This window comes from Mycteria americana, chromosome 7, assembly GCF_035582795.1.
Source record: "Mycteria americana isolate JAX WOST 10 ecotype Jacksonville Zoo and Gardens chromosome 7, USCA_MyAme_1.0, whole genome shotgun sequence".
In the NCBI taxonomy this organism is placed as follows: domain Eukaryota; kingdom Metazoa; phylum Chordata; class Aves; order Ciconiiformes; family Ciconiidae; genus Mycteria; species Mycteria americana.
Window position 1 is genome coordinate 11,446,166 of NC_134371.1, and position 23,769 is coordinate 11,469,934.

Here is a 23,769-nt window from a genome sequence, read left to right on the forward strand (position 1 = left end):
GGCTGGGAAGGGGGTGACCCCCCACCCAGGGCTCTGGTGAGCCCCAGCGTGGCCTGAATGGGGCTGACGGCTCCCTGCCCATAACAGAGATGCCTGTGCAGGCAGCATGGCGCCAGGCGTCTTTATTGGCCCCTCCGGCGGCCGTCAGACATTGTTGGGGTTGTAGCACAGCATGTTCAGCTTGATGTTCTCATCCCAGTGACGCAGCAGCAGGAACAAGTGCCTGGCTGCCCCTTTGAGGCAGCCCACGTCCACCCCCTCGGGCAGCCGCTGTGCCTGCAGCCACGCGTCCGCCTTGGCCGCCACCAGCTCCCACTCCTCGAAGAAGCCGGCGCAGCGATGCTCCAGCCAGGCCAAGGCCACCGCCGTGGCCCAGCTGGCACTCTCCAGGTCCTCCGGCCCCACGTCCTGCCAGCTCACGCTGGCTTCGGAGGGGGCAGCCGAGTAGGGGCCGGTGTCGGACTCGGAGCCGTGCCCACTGTCTGCCTGCGCCCACACAGCTGCACTGGGCACCTCGGAGCAAGTGCTCCGGGACGGGGGCGAGCCGGGCTGTGGGGCTGCAGCGGGCTCCTCGCCCTCCTCACGGCCGGGCCCTGCCTCGGGGCTGCTTCTGGCCCCTGGGGACACGGGGCTGAGGCTGGCTCGGTGGGAGGCGTAGGGGGAGGCTCGGCGCAGGCGGTCCAGGGGGATCTGCACCACTTCGGAGAAGCTCTCGGTGAGCTGGAACGGCCCCCGGGCTTGCTGCAGCTGCACCTGCAATGGGGGGGCAGGTGACTGGGGGGGTCCAGGCAGGGGCACAGACCCACCGTGGTCACCAGCACCCAGTGCTGGGGGCTGCAGGAGCGTTCCTGGGGCACAGGGACTGCCCAATGCACCCCCCCAAAGCCAGCAAAGGCCCCCAGGGCCATTCAGGGACACAGCAGGGCTGAGCAGACACCCAGCAGGAAAGGTGCCTGCTCGGCCCCCCCGGGGGGGATGGGGATGGGGTCCTTACCAGCGGCAGGTAGTCGTGGCTGGCGTGGTTGCTGGAGTGCTCGCTTTCCGGGCTGAGGCACTGCGGGCGCAGCACCAGGCTGGGCCCCCTGCGCCTGCTCAGGCCAAACCTGTGGGGCAAACAGGCAAGTTCACAGGAGGGGGCGATTCCCGAAGGGCAGCTGGACCCCAGCCTGCTGCAGGGAAGGGGCTGGAGCACCAAACCCCCCCGTTATGCCGCAGGAGCTGGCAGGGGACGTTGGACCTGCGGCACCCAAGAAGTGGCACCGTCCCCCTCTCCCCACAACATGCCATTTTTTGGGCCCTTGCATCCCCCTACCCTGCAGCCTCACCTGGAGCCAGCGATGCTCTCCGTGGATTTCTGGGAGCCCATGGAGGTGGTGGAGGGGCTGGTTGGAGGCCCTGCAAGGGGGGGAAGAGCTGAGCGTGGGGGTCTGTGATGCACCCCGAGGTGCACCCTGCTCCCCAGCACCTGTGAGGGTGGTGCAGCCCACGTGCCCCGGGCTGGCGTGGGCACCGCAGATGCTCCAGCTCTCAGCTGCCAGCAACAGGGTGCTGGGGGCACCCCCTCACCCCCCAGCATCCAGCCCTTGGCCCCCTCCACCCCAGACGCACCGTTTGAGCAGTTCTGCTTTTCCCAGCCATAGGTAGGGGAGGAGATGCTGGCTGGAGACCCAGGGGTCTCGTCTCGCTCTGCAAAAGAGTGAAGCCCTGAGGACCCCTGGGCTCCCAGGACCCTCATGGCCTGGAGCTGCTGCCAGGAGCTGCTACGTCCCCCCCCCCCCCGACTGTGGGGCAGAGACCAATGCCTCTTCCCCGGCATCCGCAGTGCTCCAGCCGGGACCAGCCCCATGCAGCTGCGAGCTGAGGATCCCCAGGGACCCCGGTGCTCAGGCAGGTTCCTGGGGAGCATAAGCCGAGGTAAGGGCTCGGATCGTTACCTGCAGCGACGGGGGCCTCATCCTGCTCCTCCGCATCCCGCTGCTGGCCCAGCCCTGCTGAGGAGCTCCTGTGGTGCCAGCTCCCTGCCGCAGCAGCTCGTGGCCGGCTGGCCGAGCCGGCTGCAAGGGACGGCGTCACCTCAGCCCTCCATCCCCTCGTGCCCCCTCCCCAGCACGCTGGCCCCCCCCCAGCCATACCTGTGCCCCACACCTCGGGGGCTGCGGGCAGGGCTGCCTGCGTGGCACCGTCCACGGGCACCAGGCGGGTGTAGAGAGAAGGCACGTTGCAGGCTTTGCTGGTTTGCACGGCTTTCAGGCGAAACCGGCGGGCAAAACCTGCCCGGAGTGAGGCGGTTAGAGGTGGAGGGATGCCGGGGCTGCGACGGGGTGGGGGGGACACGCACGGGCACCCACCCTGCTCCAGCTCGGCTTCGCGTTGCGCCGCGTTCTCGTTGTCCCGGATGACGGAGCGTGCTGCCAAGCGGTGCAGCGGCTTGTCCCAGGCCTTGCCTGCCCACCGCGGGGGGTCCTCCCTGCCCGGCCCCTCCCGGGGCTGCAGCAGCGACTCCAGCGAGGCCGTCACTTCCCAGGACACCGGCTTGCCGGCTCGCAGCGCGTGGATCACCACCTGGCAGCGCAGGGGCAGGCCGGCATCGCCCAGGCTGGGCTCCCCCGGCTCGGGCGCCGGTGAGGCGCTGAAGAGGTAGGAGGGCTCCACCAGCATGTCCCAGTCCAGGTGGGTGGGCGAGAGGAGGTTATCTGGGCAACGGCAAGACGCGGGCTCAGCAAGGCAGGGGCACCCGGCTCCGTCCCCGCCGCCATCATACCCCAGAGCCAGCACACACTTGACTCCGCCATGCTGGGCTGCGGCCGCCGTGCCCGGGGTCCCAGCTCGTCCAGCCGCCCCTCCAGGGACTGGTTCCTCTTCTGCGACACCTTCTCCAGGGCCCGGCAGAGCCGGTGGGCATCCAGCTCCCCGTGCGGTGAGGAAAAGCTGCGGCCGGCCAGGGCGGCACGTGCCAGCGCCTTCTTCCGCCGTGCCAGCTCCTCCGTGCTCAGGGCCACCGTCACCTGCAGAGGGGGGAGGCTGACGGTGAGCCTGGCACAGGCACCGGCACAGAGCCGGACTGCGCCAAGCCGTGATGGGCACCCGCAGCCCCGGCCGGCTGTCGGCTGGAGCCGCTGGCTGACGCCCAGCCCCACCGCTCTGCAGGCTGGCACCCGGCCGCCTCCCAGGGCAGCGGGCGACGCTCGCCAGGCTCCTCACGCAGGTGGGAAGGACCGACGGCACGGAGACAGGAGTTTGCAAACATCCCCGGGGGCTGACTCGGGCTGACGACGAGGCAGGAGGAGTTGCGGGGATTTTTGGGGGTGGGGGGGGTGGGGGGCTTAGCTCAGTTGCTCAGGCTGGATGATGCTACGGTGGGATGCAGCCCCCAGCACAGAGTGATGTCCCCGCACTGAGATGCTTCACCTAAAAGCTACGGCCATGCCACTCTCACCCTGGCAGCCGGGAGCCCGGGGAGGATCGTTTACACTGTAGGGAAATCACTTACGCTTGACATTTCGGCAGCAAAGGCCACCAGCTGTGCTATTGTGCAGCCGGAGCGGGTTACCTAACCCATGCCACCAGGAAGGAGCGTGTCCCAGAGGCAGGTGACAACCAGCCTCACCCGGCCTCGGGGCCATCGTCACCAGGCAAGCTGCCGCTCCCCATGCCAGCCACCTGGCTGGGTTTTAAACCCAGGTACGAAGCAGCAGGGACACGGCCCATCACTAATGAAGCGTGGGGCGGTGTTGGCCGAGGGCTGAAGGAGCCGGGCAGGAGGTCAGCCAGCCCACCGCCTTCCCTCCAGCTTGGCAGGGTTGGTACCTGATGCCAGCCCAGCTAGTTTCACTTAATTTCTGTAGCATCAACAAGGATCTGAGCTGGCTAGGGGGTTTGTTAGCCACCCAGCTGACTACCAGCCCGGGGAGCTGGGGGACCAGCTTTTTGGTCCCCAGCTGTCCCATTCCAGTAGGACGAAACCACTCGAGCATCCTCCTCGGGGCACCCACGGCTGATCCTTCCTTAAAATCCAGGCTACGATGCTGTGGTTTTCAGCCTGGCAGCCACGTGTCCAGGCACAATGGGGCAGCCAGACCCCAGCTAAGCCGGGAGCAACCCCCACATGCACGAGCCCTTGCACCCTGTTGGCATCCTTACCTTGGTGCCAGCCGGGGCAGAGGGCAGCGGGGCGGATTTGGTGGAGGACTCACAAAGGGACAGGCTCTTCTGGCCCTGCTGGGAGGTAGCATCGGCACCCGGGGCCGAGGAGCCGCCCTCGAGGGCCACATCACGGGAGCCGGTGGACTCGCTGCTGGTGGAACTGTGGGAGAGCAGTCCCTGGCTGCGGTCGGTGCTGACGGAGCAGTGCGTCAGGACGTACTGCTCCTGGATGTAGGAGGGCTGGTAAATCCGCTTCCAGATGTCTCCCCCCGAAATGGGATCTGCACCTGCCCAGCGAGCGCACACCCCATCAGCCCACAGCTCCCATGCCTGTCCCCAGCCCCAGCCCCGGCCCCACTCACTTCTCTCCGACACCTCTGTGCCCCCGGCAGAGAGCTCCAGGGAGGCATCCCCGGATCCTGGGGTGCTCCGGGGCAGCTGGCGGCTCTCCCTGGTACTGGGCACCTCCTCCTGGGAGGGGAAGGCTGAGCCCCGGGAGCCCTGCCGAGCCCCTTCCCGGCCCTGGCAGAGAGAGGGCACTGCCATCAGCCCCCCGGCTCGGGGAGAAGCCGGCGGCACCAGGAACATGCCGTTGTCCCCGTGCCGGGGCGGTGCTGGTCATACTGGTGGGTGCCTGTCACGGAAGCGGGCGATGCTGTAGAGGACGCAGTAGCTGACGAGGCGGTCGCCGGGGTAGAGGGTCGGGAGCTCCGTGGGCGAGAGCAGAGCCTCCATGCTGTCGGGGACGTACCAGTCGATGGTGATGTCGCTGACGGCCGGCTCGATCGCCTTCTTCAGGGACTTGATCAGCTGGGGCGGGGAGAGGAGCTAGTGTCAGACACCGCAGTGCCCCCCGCGCCCCCCATCCCCGCCCGGGCGTTACCTTGGGCTGCAGCCTCTCGGCCGGGCTCAGGAACTCTGCACGGCCCCCGCTCACCTTGGCCATGCCCTTCAGCAGCTGCCGGCACGCCCGCAGGCCCATGCCGAAGCTGAAGCACCTGCAGGAGACAGCCAGGCGATGAAAAGCCACGGCCAGGCCGGTGCCAGGGGCTGGGCAGCCCGGCGGCGAGCCCTGCAGCAGGGATGGACAGGGGTGTTTGATAGCCAGAGATGCCACCCCAGCTGCATGCCGGGTTGGGGCACCCCAGGGGAAGCTGAGCCGGTGGGGTTGGGGAACATGATGGGTAAAGGACACCTTCGGGGCTGGCGGAGGCGAGATTTGGGGCCGCAGAAGGAGAAATCGGTGGGAACAACCCAGGGGACATGGAGAGCACCGTGACTCTGCCGCGGTGCCGGTGCCGTACCTGACGGTGCTGGCCTGCCTGCGCACCAGCCGGAGGATCCTGCCCGCGTTGCCGGCCGCCGCGTCGGTGAAGAGGAAGAGCTGGCGGGGGTAGCCGTGGTGGAGGGGCTGCGCCAGCGCCCAGCCCAGGGCCGCCAGCAGGTTGGTGCCACCCGCGTCTGCCCGCAGCCCGCCGAGATGCTCGCAGGCGTACCGCAGCGTCTCCTGCCCGCGGGGAGAGCCGGCCTCGCAGCGGTCCCCCGGCTCGCCAGCCCCGACCCCGCACCAGGGAGCTGGGACGCAGAGGGGCTGGGGGGGGCTTTGCCCGGCAGCACTCACGTTGCTGCAGAGGCGGCTGGACGGGAAGAGCGGCTTGACGTCGGCACCAAAGCCGGCGACGTTGAGCAGCGTCCCCGACGGGAGGCTCTTCAGGGCCACCAGCAAAGCCTCCTGGGGTGACAGCAGGGACCAGGGAGGGCTGCTAAGGACCGGCCACCTGCAGAGCATCCCCAGTCCCACGGCACCCGCGGCCACGCCTCACCTTGACCTTGTCAAGGTTGGGGCTGCTCATGGTGCTGCTGCGGTCGACGAGGAAGAGGACCTCGCGGGTGACGCTCTGCAGGTCCCCAGGGACGCCCTCCGCCGCCGGGCAGAAGTTCAGCATCAGCACAGGGTTGGGGAAGATGTCTTTGTGGAAACGCTTCTGCACGAAAGCCACCTGCGAGCCAGGCGGGCCGGGGGCTTTCTCGCACCCCCTGGCCTGTGCCGAGGTCTTCTTCCTCGCCCCCCTCCCACTGCCTGCCCCCGTCACCCTCCTCCTCCCTGCCGGGCTGGCGGCGGCCATGCCCCGTCACCTGTCTCTCGCCGCTGCCATCCTTCCTGGCGATCCGCACGTAATCCCGGCGGCTCCGGACGTGGGCCTCGTACTCGGGGTACGTCATGGTGCCGTTCTCCATCACCAGGTGGGGGTGGTGGGGTTCTGGGGGGCACAGGGGGGTTTGGAGCCGCCCCGCGCCACAGGGGGGCGGGGGATGCTCTGGATGCTTTTGGGGTGATGCCCCATCTCCCCCAAACCCGCCAAGGGCACCGTCCCCCCTCACCGCAGGGGTAGAGGATGATCTCGAGGTCCCTGTCATAGCGGTGGGGCTCGGCCAGGGTGACGCAGGTGGTGGTGGCAGAGCTGGCCCAGGGGTCGGCATCGGCTCGCAGGGCATGGGACGGGCTCTCCAGCCCTGCAGGGGGGAGGAGGCAGTGGGGCAGCCCCTCGTGCCCCCCGCCTCAGCCCCCCACCCGCCGGGCTCCACGCCTGTGCCGGACCCGGCACCGCGGCAGTGGCTGCTCTCTGCCAGCTCTAATGGGATTAACTGGGCCAGCGGCCAGGAGCGCATCTCCACCGCCCCGCTTCCCCTCCTCACCCGTCCTCTCCCCCGTCCATCACGTCTCCCCGGGGGAGGAGGCTGCTGACCCAGAGCTGCCCAAAGCCACACGTGGGGTGACTTTGGGGGGTCCCAGCCCCGAGCTCTGGGGGTGGGATGCGGAAAGGGCTTCTTTGTGGGTAGGGAGTGCAAGAGGCTGCCTGGGAAGGGGGCTTGTGTCCCCCTAGAAGCACAGAGGGGCCAGGGGGACGCCATCCTGGGGGTTGTCACCCATATTTTGGGAGGTTTTACCCAACCAACTGACGCCGCCCGAGCTGCCCCCCTACCTGCCAGCAAGCAGGGGCCTTTCACCAGCAGCTCAAAGGCAAACTCATAAGGAAAGGGGTTGCTGGGTCGTCCCCGAAAGACATCCACGCTCTCCGCAGGTGTCGTGGGGGACGGCTGGCTCCGGGCACCTGGCCCCCCGAAACAGCTGGTGGGGCTGCGAGGGGAGAAGCAGTGACGGCTTCCGCCCCCCTCCCTGCTTGCCCAGCATCGGCATCCCCCCCCCGGGATGGCGGAGACTGAGGAAGCCATGAAAATCACCATAGGGCCAACCTGTCGTCACACAAGCTTGCCGGCTCGCTCTCAGGGACGGCGGGGACCCGGGGCGCGAGGACGGGGGGGAGGAGGAGGCGCAGGGCCCCGTCCGGCAGCGTGGCCAGCTCCTGCACCGTGCTCAGGGTGACGGCCAGACTCTCCGCCGGGCACAGCGCACCCGTGACGATGACGAAGGCGGAGCGCTCTGTGTCTTCGTCCAGGACGAGGTGGCCTGGGCAGGGGAGGGACGCAAGGGGGTCAGCGAGGTTGGGGAAGGGGAGGTGTTAATTGCACTAATTACGCTCGAAGGGGACAACAGAGGCCATGCAAAAGGTAAAGACCCAGGAGAGGCGGACGGAGGGGAAAGGGGCTGGGGCTGCCCTGGCACAGGGAGCAGCAGCAGTCCTCACGGAAAAGCAGCAGTGAGGATGAGGAGCCCTCCCTGGGGAGGGCCCAACAGGATCGCCCACGCCATGGCACTTACCGCCGGCACAGCGGCGTGGCCGGCCGGGGCTGGGGCCGCACTGGAGGCAGCAGTCCTGCGCCCGGTGCCGGTTCTGGACCTGGAAAGTCACCCGTCGGCTGCCCACGGCCGCCTCAAAGCCAGCCACCACCTCCGACTCCTCCAGCGGGTAGATGAAGATGCCTGCGGGCGGGAGAGAGCGCCGAGGCAGATCCCGGCACTGACACCGCTGCGGCACTGGCCAGCCCATGGCAGCACCGCTAAGAGCGGGGCGATGTAAATGCACGAGAGGCGGAAGGACCCAGAGCCTCACTAGCCCGGAGGAGGGCAGGGAGGATGAAATCCCCCTCTTCCTCAGCATGGGGAATGTTTTTGCCTGGCCTCGCTCTCCTCTTGCCCGCAGGGCGATGCCGGGTGTCGGCGGTGCCCCCACCACCACTCACCTCCACCTTCGCTCCCCAAACTGAGCAAGGTTTGGGGTCCAGGACACAGGTGGGCTGGAGACAGGGTGCTCTCCAGCATGGGTGTTTTTAGGAGGCTGTGCAGGCAGCCCGGGTCCCTGCCAGCCCTGATAGCTCCCCTTACCTTCCACGGGCTCCTCGTGGGGGTTGGTGTACACGAGGTGAGCGGTGATGCTCAGGGAGTACCCGTTGGCACAAGCCTTCACCCTGGAGCTCTTCAGGGGCAGAGCGTCCCATGAGGAGAGGGCGTAGAGGCCCGGCATGGTGCCCCGGCAGGCAGCTGTGGGCAGAGGGGAGGCGGGCACTGGGTGCTTGGGGACGGGGTCTGCCAGGAAGGGGTTTGTGCACGCAAGCTGCTTCCATCTGCCCAGCCTGCAAGGGGGGAGCAGGTCCCCAGCCCTCCCCGTCCCAGGGATGGTGCTCTGCAGCATCCGCAAAACACATGGACCCGGACCCAGGTCTCTGCTCGGACCCCAGCCCACCTGGAAACTGGGTCTGGAGCCACAGAAGCCCACAGAGAGCTGTTCCACCCCACGGGTAAATACACCTGGCTGCTGGGCAGCAAAACGGCTTCTGGTGGGCAGCAGCAGTTACATGCAAGCCCTGAGTCCCGGCAGACAAGCAGGGACTCCTAGACGTGATGGACAACAGCCAGCCACACGCAGCCTATCTCACGGCCACCCCACAGCAGCTCGGTGGCTCCAGAGCCTCCCCAGACCATCTCCCACGCTGGCTGGGAGAGGAGCATCTGCTGCTCCCGTCTCCATCCACGCACAGAGGTTACCAGGGTAATTTGTTTAAAAAAAAATAAAAAGAAGGGCGAGAAGCCCGCAGTGTAACTAGGGCAAAACAGCGAGCAGTGTTTGCTGGGGGTTTAATAATTAACAACAAGGTCAGCACTGCACTGAAGAGCGGCACAGAGGGGAAGGCACTGCAGGGGGGAGCCCGGCTCGGGGGCGATGCTCTCTGCCTCCGGGTGAGTGATGCTCTGCCCAGAGATGGACGCGTGCGGCATCCCACCCTTGGGCAGCGGTCCTGGGAAGAGAGGTGGCTGGGGATGCCTTCCAGCCACTAACACACCACACACCTCTCTTCCCCTTGAGAAAACCACCTGGGAGCAGCATCCCACACAATTGCCCGGAGCCAAGTCATGTCTCTAACATTGCCTTACCCCGTGCCATCGCATATTCACGTAAAATATTCAGGTCAGCCTTAGCCCTGCCTCTCCGCGAATAGCGTGCATGGATCCCGCTCCAGGCACGGGTCTGCACCTCCACACCGTATCCCCTGCCTGCCCCAAGCGACTGCTACCCAACGGCAGCGAGGGCCCCACGTCACACCGTGTGCCGGCGCTTCAGCGTGCAACGTGCCCGGGGCGAGGACAAGGCCAGGTACAAGTGAACCATCTGGTCCCCCCAATCCGGTGGCCTTCGTCCCGGGAACGGCTCGTACGAGCATCAGTAACAGGAGGCTTGGGGTGCCTCTCTCAGAGCATCCTTGAAAGCGGAGCGGGGCTACATCCTCGGAGGCAGCACCAGGACCGAGCCCACAGCTGGCACAAGGCAGGGAGCCCCCGAGAAGCGCAGAAGTGCATTAGCAACGTGGCTGCAGCCCAGGAAAATAAGTCCATTATGCCGGAGGGGAGCTGTTTATCTGCTCACTTGGCATCACAGGGTTATGCTGGCAGGTCCTGGCCACCCAACCACCCGCCGCCATCTCCAGTCCTTCATCCCGTGTGCAGGATGCTGCACGCCCTGCTGAGCCCCCCAAATTGCTATCCCAGCACACAAGACAGCACAAGGCCAATGCACAGCCCAGTTTTCCTCCACGCTGGCTGTACCACCACTGGGAACATAATCAGCTGGGTCCTGCCCTGACCACAGCACCCAGCCGGGCTCCGGGGACTGGGACTCCCCCAGCCCAACTGCATCAAGACATTAAAGACGGATTTCACCCCAAAGCCCTTCCATTTGTTCCCAAGGCACCTGGCTTAATGCTCAGCAACGTGCCTGCTATTTGCCGTGCCGCCCACTGGCTGGGGCACCGCTGGCTTGTTTACCAGGGACTTACCGGAGAAGCCATCCCGACTGCTTTTTATCACTTCTCTTTACATTTACCCTCGCAAAGTAAACAGGGCCCATCTGGCCCTGCCGCACTTCGTGCTGGCTGCTCTAAGCCTTGTGGTAATGAATAAAACCAGACTCGACGGTCCTCGCCCTGGCCTCTTCATCCTCTTCCCCTGGGGCAGCAAACTGTCCCCAGGTACCAGCACAGCATCACCAACAGGTCCCCGGCCCCCTCCCCATCCCCAGCACGGTCGCCAGTGCCTTCACAGCCCCCTCCTCTTCCTCCCTCCCCACAGGAGCTGGTTTAACCAGCAGCATCCCCGATATGGAGGGGGTCGCAGCAGGAGCGGGGCTGGGGGCAGCTGGCCGTACCGGTGGCAGAAAGCCCTCGGCGAAGGCAAGAAGGAGCTAACTCTTCTCTAGGTCAGAAAAACCTAACTTTTCTCTTCTCGCCTGTGGGCAGGTTGATTTTTTCCAGCAAGGCAGCTGCCGCAAGCCAGGCTCCTGAGCCCAGCAGACCCTCCTTAGCTGCCTGCAAAGTTGTCAGAGTTTCACCTGCTGCAGCGACAGCCACCCGCACCGGGGTGCAGCGTGGTCCCAAGGAAGGGTGAGGCCAGCCCCGGCACAGGCAAACCCAACGGAAATTTCCACTGGTGACAGAGGCACAGGCCAGTACAAGAGAAGGATGGAAGGAGAGGAGCCCAAGCCTCCGCGGCAGCGCCCAGAGCAGGGCATCGCTGCCCCTCCTGCTCGCCAGCATTACCCCCCCGCTTCCCTCGCCTCCCCTCCCCGCGGGACATCCCTGCGTTGCTCTGCTGGGACGGGGCACGAGGGCAGGGGAGCAGGATCCGTCCCGACTCCTGCAGCAGGGAGGAGGCCACGGAGGCAGGGGGTTATGGTGCTGCTGCCCAGCGCCCATGGGGCACACCGCTTTGCAGAGAGCCCAAAGAGGAGGGGCGGAAGGGAAAGGGATTTCTCCAGCGGCTGCAGGTGAAGGGGCGAAGGGATGCCCGGCACCACGCTCAGCTGGGCTGTCCCCAACCCAAGCCTCCGGCCTGCGGTGCTGTGCCCTGGCTGGCACTGCTGCTTGGTCTGCTGGGAAGTCGACAGAGAGCAGAGCCCGCTGCACACACACACACAAACGCGTGCATGCATGCACACACGCCCCGACACATGCACCGCATCCGGAACCACCACGTCCAGGACCTGTGCTGCTGCTCTCGCCTCCCCAGAGCTGCTAAAACCCCCGGAAAACCCCAGCCCTGTACCAAGGAACAGGAGTTACTTGCCCTCAATGCACCCTAACACAGGCACACCCCCAAAAAAATGTCCCAGTCCCCCCGGATCCCCCCTGACACAGGCACATCCTGGCAGGACAGCCCTGCAAAAGGTTCCTGCTGCGCCTCCGGCAACGGGACCTTTGTGGCATCAGCCAGGGACCAGTTGCTGATACTGTGGGGCATGTTCCCAGCAGTTATTAAAGCCAGCCCTGTCAGGTCCCTGCCAGACAGTGATTTCAGCACTTTTGTGGCCCTGCTGCCTCATCTTCCACCTCTCGCCCTTTCTGTGACCCGGGGCTGCCCTGAAAGTGGGTGTGCAACCCTGGGGCACCCAGGAATCGCAGGATACTGGGCCACCGTGGTCCCAGACTCCCCCCCCACCCTGGCACTTACCTGGAGGAGGAGGAGGAGGAGGAGGATGACACACGGGCTGCAGGCTCGGCTCAGCACCCACCAGTTCCCTGCCCTCTGCAGAGCCCTCTGCCCTGGGGGTGGGTTTCCCTGCCCCTCCGGCTCAGGGGGCTGCAGTACCCAGGGGGGATGAGCGGTCCTTCCCCTCCTCTCCCTGCTGCAGGCTCCCTCTCTGGCACTGGCTCCTTCACCGCCCTCGCTCCATCCCTCGCTCCCTGTGCCAGCAGCAGAGCTGCTCCAAGCCCAGCCTCGTTAAAGAGACACGCTCCCTGGTACCGCCGCCCCGGGAAGGGCTGGAGGATGCTCTCACGAGTGGTGCTGGGGGTCTCAGGGGACGGCCAGCACCCCCAGAGGGTGACAGGCACCAGCCAAAAGCAGGGCCCACCGCCGTGGGCTCCTCTGCACGCACAGTGTGGAGATGTCCAGCCAGACTCGGGTGCTGGTGAGACCCCAGGGTGATGCTGCGGCACCCACAAACACAGGGTTTGGCTGCCTGGGACACGCAGCCGCCCCCTGTGCCCCCCCCTGAACAAAAGCACAGGGCAAAAAGCAATGCCCCATCAGCCAGCTGAACTCTCCACTACAAATACTGTGGGCCACAAGTGTCACAATCAGCTTCACTAGGAGAGGTCTCAACTGCCCTGAGACTGCTGCAAGAGAACTGGGCACAGGCAGATGCTGAGCATCCACCCCAAACCCAGACACCCTGAGGTCCCACCACGACCATTCCTGTCAGCCTCCATGTGCTGCAGTGAAATCCCAGCCCCGAAGAGTAGGAAAGAGGGGGCATTTGAGGAGACCCCAGCCTTTGGGTGACGAGCGTGACAACAAGCCACCGTAGGGAGGGTGCGGATGATCAGGAAACCCCAGCAAAGCCATGACACGTTTGCTGGCAGGGAGATCTCGCTGGTGAGCCCAGCCTGGGGTGCCCTGGGAATCCCTCAGCTGCCACTGCCGGTCCCATATTCCCAAGAGGGACCAGAGAAAACCATTGGATTTGGGGCTAATCCCTGCCCTGCCTTGTGCAGGCAGCTCCCTCGCTGTGCTATAGATAGGGCTGTGCTGCCACGGCTCTTTTTATAGAGCACACGGAGGGGAGCCCCCACCTTCACACGCACCGCAAAACCCACTGTCACAGCCACGCCGAACCCGGAGCCAGCCCAGCCACGCGGGCGCAAACCGGGGCAGAAAGAGCAAGCAGCGCTGGCGGGGGAAGCGGTCCCCGGTCCTCGGGAGGTGATTTCGGAGTGGCGCTGGAGCGAGGAGGCCTGGCAGAGCAGCATCTCCCCACCGGATCTCACCTCTAAGCTGACCCACACACCGCTACGGCTTTGGCTCCTTGGCACGGGTTTCACAGGTAATGGCAGGAGCAAAGGAGGAAAACCTCGGCGGAAGACACCCTTGCCACTCGGGGCACGCTCCCTCCTCCCAACCCCTTACCCTGCGCTTCAGCCAACACAATTATCTGGCAGAGAGGCACTCTGCATGTCCCCAGGGTCATTGCAAGAGCATGCCGAGCCATTCCCTCTCGCCGTGTGAGATGCCCCACAGCACGCCGCTTCTCCTCCTTGTGCTGTAGCGGAGAGAGGAGAGCTAAAGCATGCAGCTGCTCTCCTTCCCTGTCACTTATGACCACAGGAGAAGGATGCTAACTCATATATTACCCCCCCACACATGACAGATGCCAGCTCTGCGAGCTGCTGGAGGCACAGCGCGCACCGCAGCACATCCACCCAGCCTGCAGCACGCAGAGGGCTCCCACTCCCATCGTCACGGCAAGTGCCGCGGCTGCTCCAGCCCCAGAAAAAAAACCACAAGCTTTGATTTTTCTCTGAGATATTGTTTCTAGGCCAAGTTGAGGTGAAGAAAAGCATCCAAATGCAAGCGCTGGGTCGGTGCCACCAGCCGGGGTGACGGGGCTCAGCCAGCCCACGGCGTCAGACGCTGTCTGCGGCCCCGGCGTTACAGCAGGCGAATAACCACAGCATGCGCAGCACCGGGGACGCAGCCGAGCCTCCCCGAGCCCACCGGCGATGCGCAGAAGCGCCAGTGAGATGCAGATGGGCTCCATCCCGCTCCGTACAGCGCTCACACCAGCGTCAGACAACAGGCATGCGTGTCCCTGCTCTGCACCATCACAGCTGCACTACAGCAGCTCGTCACAGCCACAAATAAACCCTCAGAGAGCTCAGCATTGCTTTTCAGCAGAGCACTGAGCTAAGGCGTGCATTAAACCCTGCAACTGCAGGCCCGGCTCAGCCCAACAGCTCTGTTAAACGCCCTTGCACCCCAACAACCCCATGCAGCCCTTGCCGGAGGGACCAGTCACGATCTGGGTATTTATCCCGAGATCACCTGTACCTTGTCCTGGGTTTATTGAGCTGAATTATCACCCAGAGGTAGGGCTGGCTAGAGGAAGCATGGACCACAAAGCTCTCACAGATGCTCTCAGCTCCTAAGTCACCGATAAGCGCTGTGAATTGAGTGCTATGGGAGGAAATGACCCAAAGCCCGAAGAGATACCAGCCGGTGTCAGGCTGGGAGCGACTGCGCTCGATGCAGCTGCGGATTCTCAGACCCAGCTGAGGGCTGGACAGGCAAAGGCTCTGCCTGCAGGGAGAGGGGCAGGGGCATCCTGTTCAGCTGTCTGCTGCTCATTAATCAGCACAAACTAAAGAAGATCCTGAGGACGGGTAGCCATGGAGGAGGGGAACACCTGGTCGAAATTAGGTGCACCTCAGTTTAACCTGTGCAATAGTAGCCTGCCCAGCTGCAGGGAGTTACAGAGGGGCTGGAGGGAGCACGCAGCAGGAAATGGAGACATCAAGGACCCCTGGGGAAGGGAGCTGGGAAGGCTGCCAGCGCTTGTTCTGCCCAGATTTAACCGAAGTTTGAGGATGCTGGCAGAGGCAGACCCAGGACACACGCTGGCGGCTGCTGGGTTTCCTTTCCGCAGCTGAAAATAGCGGGGGGCTTGCAGCCATGGGGACCTCGCAGCAGCCGCCCCGGGGCAGGCGGGCTTACGCGGCGGCTGGCTCACTGCGCTGCCGGGCTGGCTGCTGGAAACGAAACTCCGTGGGTTTCAGGAACTAGAAACTCCCACGCCCCGGACGCCTGCCCGGCTGCGCAGGGCCTGTCGGTGGGCCGGGACGTTTCGGATTAGCTCGGGCCAGCGCGGTGCCAGCAGCGATCGGGGCTCCGCAGGACCCGCCAGGTGCCTGTCCCTTCGCACGGGGGCCCGAGGGCACAGCTGGGGCGCCGGGTGCCGGGCAGGGCCGTGCGGGCCTGCTTCCCTGCCAGGCTCGGAGCCCTGCCCGCAGGCAGGGATGGGGTACGCGGGGCTGGGACCCCCTCCCCGGAGCGGTGGCTGAGGAGTCAGGTGGGGGGGAGGGGGGCCGGGAGAAGAGGACCTGGAACAGAAACCATGGTGAAAGGCCCGGGGGGTGGGGTGGGGGCGGGCAGGGCCCGGAGAGAGCTGCAGGGGCTCGTCCCCAGCCCAGAGCAAAATGTTGGCGGGGGGGGTGGGCAGAGGAAGAACGGGGAGGAAGACGGAGGGCGAGGGGAGGGGAGGGGAGGGGAGGGGACCGGGCAGGTCCGGGCAATCCCCGGCGGGCGGGCATGGCCGAGCGGCTGCTTCCCTCTAGTGGGGAGCGGCGGGCAGGGCGGGGGGCTCGGCCGGGCCGGCTGCACCCAGCCCCGCTCCCCGGCCACGGCCCCGCCGCCCCCCAGCGTCCCGGGGCCGCCGCCGCCCACGCGGGCACGTGGTGCGGGCGGGGCGCGCTTCCGGAGCGGCGGCGGCGGCGGAGCGGTGAGAGCGGGACCGGGGAGCGGCCGCTGGGGGCCGGGGGAACTCCGGGCCCCGGCCCCGCAGCACGCGTGGGGTCCCACCCCCCCCTCCACGCGGTGTCCCACGCTGGCCGGGTGGTGGGCCCTCGGGGAGCCCGCCCGGTCCCCGCGCAACCGCGGCACCCACGGGCACCCCTCCCTGCGGAGGGAGGTGGCCCCGGGGAGACCCCGCTGTCCCCCCGCCCTGTCCTCTGGGCTGGCCGGGCCACCAGCGGGCAGGAGCGTGGGCAGAGCCGGCCCCACGCGGGGCTGGGTTAATGGCGGGGGGAGGCAGGTTGCGCACCCCAGCACCGTTAAACCAGGCGGCATGGCACCGTGGCGTGCCAGCTGGAGTCACCCGAGAAAAGGCGTGGGGACAGGGCTGCCCTGGCAGCCTGCGCAGGGAGGACCAAAGAAAGGGAAATTTGTGTTTTGGGAAAATGCACTCAATTGTATTCAATACCCACAGCGTAAAACCCTCTGACGCGCAGCGATGGGGAGACCCAGGAAGGAGCCCACCGGCACGTCATCCCCTCGTCCGGCCGCAACCGCCTCCAAAACCGCCCCTGCCGCGCTGCCGCCTTCCACCTCGGCCACCCGGGCCAAGGCTGCGGCTGCGGGCAGCCGATCCAGGAGCACTCCGGCTGCCGGGGCTGCCGGCACCAGCCAGAGGCGGGGGGTAAAGCAAGACTCCTCTCAGCCGAGATCCACAGCATCCCGCGGAGCCCTAGGAGATGCCAGAGACCAGCACAGAGCATCCGCCAGGAGTTCCTCTACAACCCAGAAGAAGCCTCCTGGTGCCAAAGGACCCACTGGTCCGGCCAGACCTGACCCATGTCCGCAGAAGCAGCAGCCTAGGGCTGACCCGAGCGAGGCCTGGGGCCGGTTCCTGCCCCCCCTGGAGAGCCAGGACATCCAGTGGGTGGAGAAGGAGACCCGGGGCCAGCGGAGCAACCCCAAATGGTACGAGTGGCGAGAGAACCGCATCACTGCCTCCGTGGCCCCCAAGATCGCCAACAGCAGGTTTGCCAACGGCAAGACGGCTGAGGTGCCCCAGTCCTACCTGAAAGCGGTGGTGAGCTCCAGCCCCACGGTGCAGACGCCAGCCATGTCCTGGGGGGTCCGCAATGAGAAGGTGGCCGTGCGGGCCTATGAGGAGCTGAAGTCACAGGCGGTGGGCAAGCCGGTGCAGGTTGAGGACTGCGGCCTCTTCATCCACCAGGAGAAGAGGTGGATCGCCGCCAGCCCGGATGGCATCATCAAGGAGGCAGCCACAGGGAAGGCCCTGGGGCTGCTGGAGGTGAAGTGTCCCTACAAGCACAGGAACAGGACAGTGCGCGAGGCCTGCAAGGACAAGGACTTCTGCCTGAAGGTGGACGGGGACTCCTACGCCCTGAAGAAGGATCATGCCTACTTCACCCAGGTCCAGTGCCAGCTGGCGGCCGCTGGCTTCCAGCGGGCTGACTTCGTGGTGCACACCACCAAGGAGACGGCTGTGGTCCCTGTGGAGTTCGATGCCAAGTTCTGGGGGCAGACGGTGCCCAAGCTGGAAAAGTTTTACACCGAGGCGGTGATTCCCCACCTGGAGGGGAAGGCAGGTGGCTCCGTCTGGGCCAAGGAGGAGTAGACTCCCCCTGCCTCGCTTGCCAGGATGCTTGCTTGGCTGCACGAACCCAGCTTTGGCCCCTAGCATAGAAATTACGCCCAGTTTTGCTGCTGTTTTTGGACCATTTGCTGCCTCTGTCCCAACGCAACTGCCTTGGGACTGAAACGACACACCAGCAGGACCCTGCTTTGGTAAAGGTCCCCTCAAACAGTGACTTCTTCCTGCCCCAGCCAGGCCAACGCTCAGCCCTCAGTGCCTTCTTGTCCTGTGCCCCTCACTGCATCCCCCATTTGACCCGACAGCACTGCCTGATGGAAGCTGGCACAGCCCCAGATCTGCAGGGAAAGGCAGTGATGCCCCTGTGCTGGAATAACAGACTTATTTTATGGAGAACACTGGATTCTTTGGCACTTCAACTGCTGTCAGGACTAAATCGTAATTCCACTCTGGAGTGGAGACAGAGCCACAGAAGGTTTATCAGCGCCCAAGAGCAAAATGCAGCCTTTGAGCTAAATCGTGATGTACCTTAAGAGTCACAGCAAGGGTGGGTGGGCACCCTCCCCCAGCCATCGGACCTGCCGTTTCTTTGGAGTAACCCATGGTGCTCACGATGAATTGGCTGCAGCCTCAGGAAGCCGGCGCCTGTTGAAGCGGTTGTCCCCAAGTCCAGAGGACGTTCCTGTGGAGCACCCCCATGCGCTGCAGCAGGGTGGGGAGCTGGGCATTGCTCTATTAAATACACGATGCACTGGCCTGCTTGTTGCCTGTGGTTTGTGCAGCTCAGCGTTTACTGGGGGGGGGCAGGGCTGGGTGGGACCCCACACCAGGTCCCCTCCCAGCCACGGTAGAAGGGGAGCACTCAGGTCCCAAAGGGATGGGAGACCCAAGGCCACCAAACTATGCCAAAGCCACCACCATTATGGCAAAAGTACTTTATTATATACATAAGACTCCAGCCACACTCCACAGGGCAAGGACCAGAATTTGCTATTTTACATATCAATACAAAGTAACTATAAAAACATAAAGCACTTTTGGGGCCCAGGCTTTCCACAGGAGGAGAGAGGCACAGGGACGAGCCTGGGGGCTGCTGAGTGACAGGGGGCTGCCCCACACCCTCCCCCAGCTGTGGTCCCACAGTAACCAGATGTGCAAGTAGGAAAAAACCCAGTTAAGAAATATAGTTATGGGGACTGGCAAGTGGGGGCTGTCCCACTCCCCGCTGTGGGCAGCGGCACACCAGGGGCCGAGCCGAGTGTCACCAGGACAGGAGCAGGGTCTGCGTCCCCCAGGGAAAGTGCAGAAGGCACATGGGCCAGGCTCTTTGGAGGGGCTGTGAGGAGGTGGGATCCAACAGTTAGTGCACGTGGGGCCCCGGGAGATCACACACACACACTGCACACAGGGGACACAGAGGGGGGGAAAGCCTTCCACTGCCAAACTTAACCGGGGGCCTGGAGAGGGCATGTCCTGTGTCTCCGGAGCAGCAGTTGCATAGCAGAAGGGGCTCAGGGCCCACTCTTGACAAGTCATTAGGTTTAACTCTATATGTGCAGGAAAAAAAACCCAACTTCTGTGATGGAGGGATTGCTGGGAAGGAAGGCCCTCCCAGCTGCAGGCTCCATCTGAGCTCAGGTCTCAGCATCCAGCTGGTGTTGAAGCAGATGCTCCACCAGACAGCCCTGCAGGCAGGAGATGGCCACAGGGTACAAGCTTCAGTTGTTTTAAACTGGAAGTGGAAAACATGGAAAGCTAACCAGAGCACTCTCCTGCTTCCCTTCCAAAGGGCTCCCAGCCCTGCCACGGCCAGCTCCAAGGATAACTGCTCAGTCTCCTGCCAGGAATCCCACCCCCCTTTCACACAGGAGACAGCAGTGCAACTGGAGAAGGTGAACCAAGGAGGGCTGCTCAGCAAGAACAGCATTTGTAATCGTCTACCAGAGGATGCCTTTGCTGCTCCTGACCCAACAGGACTATCCTGGGGCCACGGGCACAGCAAACGAAACCAGGAGCACCACGGGCCAGAGGAAGGACCTCCCCTGTGCAGCCTACAAGGCTGATGAGCCAGAGATGGATGGCTTCACCAATACCCCCAAGATGCAGAGCCCCAGTCTGCTTCAGGCGTCAGCAGGACCGATGTCCCTTCCCCTCCTGCCCTGGAGGGCAGCACACTACATGGAGGGAGCTCGCCGGGACTGCACCTACTTGCCGGAGGAGAACTTGGGTCACCGGGGCTTTGCCATCGCAGCCCACCCAAAGGTCCAAGGCAAGGAAAGGAAAACCGTGAGGAAAAAGGAGGAAGGGGAGTCACATCTTGGGATAAGTGTAAGCTTCCACCACACCACAGAAAAACTACTTGGACTAGGTTCTCCTCGGCTGCCCTAGGGGAAAGGCACTGAGCCAGCTTTGTGCGAGGACAGAGACATTTCCGAGTGACCTAGTGCGCGGCTGGACCACCCTCCTCTCCCCCCCACACCTCTGGGGTAACTGAGCTCCGTGGTCAACGCAATCCCCAGGGAGGACACGCGTGGCAGCTCCCAGGAGTCAGAAGTGCAAGGGGGACAGTCCAGCCCCATGGCCCAGCCCCTCCCCTGCCATTACTGTGCATTGATTGTCTAGCCAAACCGGGCTACAGTCTTCAGTTTAAAAAGGGGACCCCCGGCCTCCCTGCTCTGGAGGAGCTTCAGTCACAGAAGCGCTTGCGGGGAACCGTCCGAGCTCGGTTCGAGCGGCGAATCTCCTGCTTGGCATCGCGGCATCGCTGGCAGATGAAAACCTCAGGCACGTTGGATTTGCGGATCTTGGCACAAGAGAGGTGGATCCAGGTAGCGCATTCATTACATTCAATCATGGGCCTCCCTGCGAAGGGCTTCAGGCAGAAGCAGGTGATCAGATCCCAGGCGTCGTCGTCTGGTCAGGGAGAGAGACACTGGTCAGAAACCACCTTACCAGCTGCAGGTCCGGCTGTGGCCAGACTAGCCAGTTCCACTGGTGTTAAATGGGACAGCCCCCCACTCACCTTCTGCTTTGGTGTTGGGAGCTGCTGTGAATTCGACTGCTAAAGTTGCAAGAGGGGGAGGGGGGAAGAGGAAAAAAATAAAGACCAGATGAGCAAGGCACCCCTACACCCCACTTCAGGCACGTTTCGGGTCTGTCCCGCTCGCTCTGCAGAACAGAGCTGCCAAAGGGCAGGCCAGCTCCCTGCCCTCTGCTCTTCAGTCCTCCCAGGTCCCAAAGGTACTCCCCTTGCTGGGAGAGGCTTGGGCCATCGACAAGCCCTCCCTGCAGCCAGCATGGGTGGCTCCAGCTGAGGGAGGGACAATATTCGGCACTGACCGCAGCACAACAGGGCCCTCTGTGCTCCCTCGGACACTCACCACTAAGCTGGGAGCTCCCTCTGCTTGCATCTTCCCCTTCGCTTTGGTCCACGGTACTACAAGAACTGGGGCTTTTCCTCCCTCCAGAGCAGGGGTCGTGCTCCTTTAGCTGAGGATCGTCTCCTGCTGGCTTCTCGGTCCCCTGCGCTCCGTGCATCCAGTCCTTCTCCTCCTTCATCAGCTCCTCCAGGAGGGAGTTGGGCTGGGGTTCCCCAGCCGGGTTGAGGGAAGGCTCCACGAGCTGCTCTTTCACAGGAGGCACCTCTCCCTCCAGCGCAGCCAGCTCCTTCACCCCATCCTGTTCTGCCCCAAAGCCTTTCCCAGCGCTCAGCGGCACCCTCTTCTCCACCTCCTGCTCCAAAATGAGTTTCTTTGCTGGTGGTTTCTTCCGTTTGGTTTGCTGGGGCCGGACATCGTAGAAGCTGGTGGGGAAGGCAGGGCAGCTCACGAGCAGGCTGTTGTCCACAGCCCCCCTGGCCACAGCGTTCCTGCTCCTCCCGTCGTCCGTGAGGACGTGGCAGTCGGAGGAGTGGGATGAGGCCCAGCTATCGCTGTCCTGAGTGCTCCCCGTGCTGTTCTGGGGACTCATGCTGCCTCCGTGGGTCCAGGGCTCATTCTGCAAGAGGGGAAGACGCAGGACTAGCATGGGAGACCGCAGCGCAGACATTCGGGGTAAGGAGAAAGGGGCTGGGGATGGAGAATGACTCTCCAGGAGAAGAATTAGGAGCTGGGTCTGCACATGGCAGGGAGCCCAGAGGAACAAGTCTTTTTGCAGAGGAACACCCCGCAATCCCACTTACCTCTTCAGGGTAGGGGATGTAGCCTGCGTAGGCCAAAACGAAGGTGCAGAACTGGTTGAAGTCCTCCACGGTTCTCTGTCGTTTCTGCAATGGCTGCAACAAACGCCGCGTGTCGATTAAACTCCCCGGGTACCCCTACCTGAGCCGAGCATCACGACCGACCCCGGCAGGCAGCCCTGGACCCCCAGGCAATTATACAAGCGCATAGTATTTAGGTCACCCGAACATCCGTCCTTCCCGTAGCCCATCTGCATCGTCGAGCCCCGACAGATGCAGCCCTTCCCTTTAAAGCCCAGATCACGGGGAGGGGGGACGAAGGGACACGCACAATGACGACACGATGGGACACCCAGAAGCGCAGCAGCCGCCCGGCAGCGTGAGTCAGAGGCTCGGGAGCCCCGGTGCCGGGGACGTCCGCCCCCCCCGCCCACAGCCCGCTGACTCAAGGCCAGAGGGAGAAGGCGCCGGGGCTGGGAGAGTGCCCGGCGATTTGGGCTTTCCCCGGCTGCTCCCGGGTCAGCCGGAAGAGCCCGGCGCCGCTCGGGACAAGGTCCCGGGGACGGAGCGCCGGGGACCCACGGCCCGGCGGTGCGGGAGCGCCGGGGGCAGACCCAGCCCCGCGCCGGCGCCCCCGAGCCAGCGGCGGAGGAGCAGACGCCCCCCCGCCGGCTGCGGGGACCGAGGGGGGACCCTGGGGCCGGGCTGCACGGCTCCCCCCGCGGGAAGGCGGCCGCGGCCCGCCGGGAAAGGGAAGGGAGGGGAGGGGAGGGGAGGGGACGGGAGGGGAGGGGGCGGCCCCCCCGCCGCCGCCCGTCCCCGCGCCGGGCACCTGATGGCTCCCAAGATGGCGCCGCGCTCCCGGTCCTGCCCCGACCGGCCGCCGCGGGGGGGGGGGGGGGGGGGGGGACGCGGGGGGGGGGGGGAAGACGGCGACCCCACCCCCGCACACGGACACGGACACCCCCCACGCGAGCAGCACCCGCCCCGACACCGCCACGGGACACCCCCCCCCCCCCGCCGAATCGGCACACAACAGCCCCCCCGTTCACACACACACGCACCCCAGCACCCCCGCAGCCCCCAGCCCCGGGCCCGCCCCGGCACGCACACGCCGCGGGCAGCACGGCGCGGCACAACCCGGCCACGCAGGTCCCCGGCCGCGCCGCCGCACCCCCACCCGCGCACACACACGCGCGCCCCGGGGCACCATCCCCCGCCCGCGCCCACAGCCGCCCCCCGAGGGCTCCTCGCGCACACACACACACACACAGAGCCCCCCAGCCCCCCCTCAGGCACAACCCCCCCGCACACAGAGCGCCCTCCCGCAAAGCCCTCCTCGACACACGACCCCCCCGCCCACACTCACGATCCCTCCCCCCGTGCACACACACACACTCACACGACCCCCCCCGCACACACACGACCCCCGCCCCACGCACACACACACACTCACACGACCCCCCCCACGACCCCCGCCCCATGCGCGCACACACACACACACACACACGACCCCCCCCCCCCCGCCGTGCACACACACTCACACGACACCCCCCCCCCCCTCCCCCGCAGACACCCCCGCATCCCGGGGCGGCACCGCACCCCCGGGCACGGCGCGACCCCCGGGTACCCGCACACCCCCCCCGCCCCGTCCCACCGCCCCGCTCACCTCCTCGGGCGCGGGGGATCCGGGGCTGGGCACGGGGCTGCTCCCCGCCGAGCGCGGCCCGCCGCGGGGGAACGGTCCTCCGGGGGCGGCGGCGGCCCCGCGCCCCTCACCTGCCGCCTCCCCGCCGGCGCTCATGGCACCCGCCCTGCCCTGCCCTGCCCTGCCCGGCCCGGCGCGGCCCTGCCCGGTGCGGTGGGTGCCCGCCGCCGGTCGGAGCGAGGCTCGAGCACCGCCCCGGCCGCAGGGGCGGGACCACCTGGTGGCGGGGAAGGCGGGGGCGGGGCCTCGCGCCGGCCGCCCGGTGGGAGGGGTAGGGGGGTCCGCCTCTACCGGCGCGGCGGGGGGAGGGCCGCGGACAGGGCCGGCCTCCCCGCCGGGACACCCCCCGCCTCCGGACGCTGGGCACCAGCACCCCACCCGGGTCCCCGCAGGGT

At 65.5% G+C, this 23,769-nt stretch overlaps 3 protein-coding genes across 5 annotated transcripts; 1 reads left to right on the forward strand and 2 right to left on the reverse strand.

Annotated features, from left to right (window-relative positions):
• Positions 1–144: 144 nt before the first annotated feature.
• VWA5B2 (von Willebrand factor A domain containing 5B2) lies at positions 145–8,567 on the reverse strand. Its single transcript, XM_075506981.1, has 21 exons — positions 8,429–8,567; positions 7,865–8,026; positions 7,387–7,612; positions 7,128–7,282; positions 6,526–6,657; positions 6,280–6,404; positions 5,967–6,143; positions 5,765–5,875; positions 5,448–5,650; positions 5,027–5,141; positions 4,768–4,953; positions 4,506–4,665; positions 4,141–4,430; positions 2,780–3,005; positions 2,349–2,693; positions 2,133–2,270; positions 1,935–2,054; positions 1,609–1,686; positions 1,326–1,395; positions 995–1,103; positions 145–753 (listed from the first exon to the last, which is right to left on the reverse strand). Exons 1-21 carry the CDS (start codon positions 8,565–8,567, stop codon positions 145–147), a joined length of 3,876 nt encoding a protein of 1,291 aa, XP_075363096.1.
• Positions 8,568–15,120: 6,553 nt separating this feature from the next.
• On the forward strand, positions 15,121–18,238 carry LOC142412207 (uncharacterized). 2 transcript variants are annotated; one of them, XM_075506997.1, is made up of 2 exons: positions 15,121–15,275; positions 16,356–18,238. In XM_075506997.1, the coding sequence occupies exon 2, from the start codon at positions 16,380–16,382 to the stop codon at positions 17,511–17,513; it is 1,134 nt and encodes a 377-aa protein (XP_075363112.1). In that variant the 5' UTR covers positions 15,121–15,275; positions 16,356–16,379; the 3' UTR covers positions 17,514–18,238. The 2 variants fall into 2 exon arrangements, with proteins under 2 accessions (XP_075363112.1, XP_075363113.1); XM_075506998.1 differs by lacking the exon at positions 15,121–15,275 and adding an exon at positions 15,854–15,869.
• Positions 18,239–18,415: 177 nt separating this feature from the next.
• On the reverse strand, positions 18,416–23,662 carry LOC142412209 (PHD finger protein 13-like). 2 transcript variants are annotated; one of them, XM_075506999.1, is made up of 5 exons: positions 23,336–23,662; positions 21,670–21,762; positions 20,870–21,485; positions 20,512–20,550; positions 18,416–20,402 (listed from the first exon to the last, which is right to left on the reverse strand). In XM_075506999.1, the coding sequence occupies exons 1-5, from the start codon at positions 23,468–23,470 to the stop codon at positions 20,176–20,178; spliced, it is 1,110 nt and encodes a 369-aa protein (XP_075363114.1). In that variant the 5' UTR covers positions 23,471–23,662; the 3' UTR covers positions 18,416–20,175. The 2 variants fall into 2 exon arrangements, with proteins under 2 accessions (XP_075363114.1, XP_075363115.1); XM_075507000.1 differs by lacking the exon at positions 20,512–20,550.
• Between the last annotated feature and the right edge of the window lie 107 nt (positions 23,663–23,769).